Below are 1,564 nucleotides of genomic sequence, written 5' to 3'. Positions count from 1 at the left end.
TGCCCTCACAACCATATCTTATTCTCCTTTCTATATATAATATGAAAAATGCTAAATCTAGCGAATAGATGTGTCCCGAGCGGTTTCAAGAATGACGTGTACAGTGTAAAATTGAAAGAAACTTCCCACCGACTCCCATGTATTGTGGAAAAGCTGCATTTTTATTGGGTAAATTGTTATCGGGATGCTCTCGGGACATTAAACTTCGCTGCATATAGCAGCTCTATATATATGATGAAAAATACTATTTATCCCGAAACTGAGGCACCCGAAATTATCCCGAGGTGTATTCCATTCGGCCGTCTTTGTTGACTTCCACCTTATTCCCACCAACATGCCTTGAATTCCGCAAAACACTGTTTTATCATTGGTTGATTCTGCTCTCGGGATCATTTCGGGTTAATTTCATTCTTGACATATAGCAAAGCTGATATATGATATGGTTAGGAAGAGAGCTAGGTATAATCTTTACGTAGATATCAGTAAGCTTAGTGATAACCATCACGACCAACAGGAAAACACCATATATAAAAACAAGTAATTTTTCTAGCGTAGCCACCACCACTTCCACCGGGATAACCTCCTCCACCTCCACCACCACCTCCACTTCCTTCACCAGGTTCACCAGGAACATACCCACCGCCTCCTTTGCCTCCTCCACCAGGAACATCACCACCTCCTTCGCCCGGTCCAACAGGAACATACCCACCGCCTACATCTCCTCCTCCACCAGGAATATCACCACCTCCTTCACCTGGTCCACCAGGAACATATCCACCGTCACCTCCACCAGGAACATGTCCACCACCTCCTTCACCGGGTTTACCAGGAATATATCCACCGCCTTCATCGCCTCCTCCACCAGGAACATGTCCACCACTTCCTTCACACGGGTAACCAGGAACACACTCACCGCCTCCTACCCCGGGAAAATCACCACCTCCTACACCCGGGTAACCAGGAACAAATCCACCACCTCCCTTACCTGGTCCACCAGGACCATATCCACCGCCTGCTTCGCCTCCTCCTCCAGGAACACCATATCCATCACCTCCTTCGCCTGGTCCGGCATATCCATATCCTCCACCTACATCCCCAACAATGAGTTTTCTGGCAGCAGAACATATGCTTAAGCCCAACAGCACAAAGAGAACGATACTGAGAACTTTCGAAGTTGCCATTTGTAAAATTGTTGAAATCCCACACAACTGAGGTTTAAGAATTCATGTGACTGGTATTTATAGGAATGAAACTAGGCCATGAAGTATTGCAAATGCGCATTTTGCAACGTGCTGTCCCACATATTAGATGTGATAATTAATACAAGATAGAATAATACTATTAGACTAATTGAAATGAAAATAGAAAAACTTGTTGATATAGAACACCGAAGAATTTGTACCGATACTAGCCCAATATGGTACTATGAATTTAACGTCCATAATATAATAGATTTTTGTTTAACACATGCATTGGGATGTGAGAGAACTTGATATTAATGTAAACCTAATTAATTTCCTTTATTATATGAATAATATGATCAAGCTCTCGTTTTCGTGTACTG

General features: G+C 43.2%; 1 protein-coding gene across 1 annotated transcript; it reads right to left on the bottom strand.

Moving 5' to 3' along the window:
* Positions 1–436: 436 nt before the first annotated feature.
* On the bottom strand, positions 437–1,226 carry LOC146900112 (uncharacterized). The gene has a single exon (XM_085733887.1). It carries the CDS (start codon positions 1,179–1,181, stop codon positions 489–491), a length of 693 nt encoding a protein of 230 aa, XP_085590013.1. The 5' UTR covers positions 1,182–1,226; the 3' UTR covers positions 437–488.
* Between the last annotated feature and the right edge of the window lie 338 nt (positions 1,227–1,564).

Source organism: Medicago sativa, chromosome 8 (genome assembly GCF_051527215.1).
Source record: "Medicago sativa cultivar Bolivia chromosome 8, Bolivia_mono, whole genome shotgun sequence".
Taxonomy (NCBI): Eukaryota; Viridiplantae; Streptophyta; class Magnoliopsida; order Fabales; family Fabaceae; genus Medicago; species Medicago sativa.
This window is presented reverse-complemented; position numbering and strand designations above follow the sequence as displayed.

What these genes read in the sequence shown, in the direction of transcription:
- LOC146900112 (XM_085733887.1), bottom strand. Translation starts at nt 1,181, where the DNA reads ATGGCAACTTCGAAAGTTCTCAGTATCGTTCTCTTTGTGCTGTTGGGC.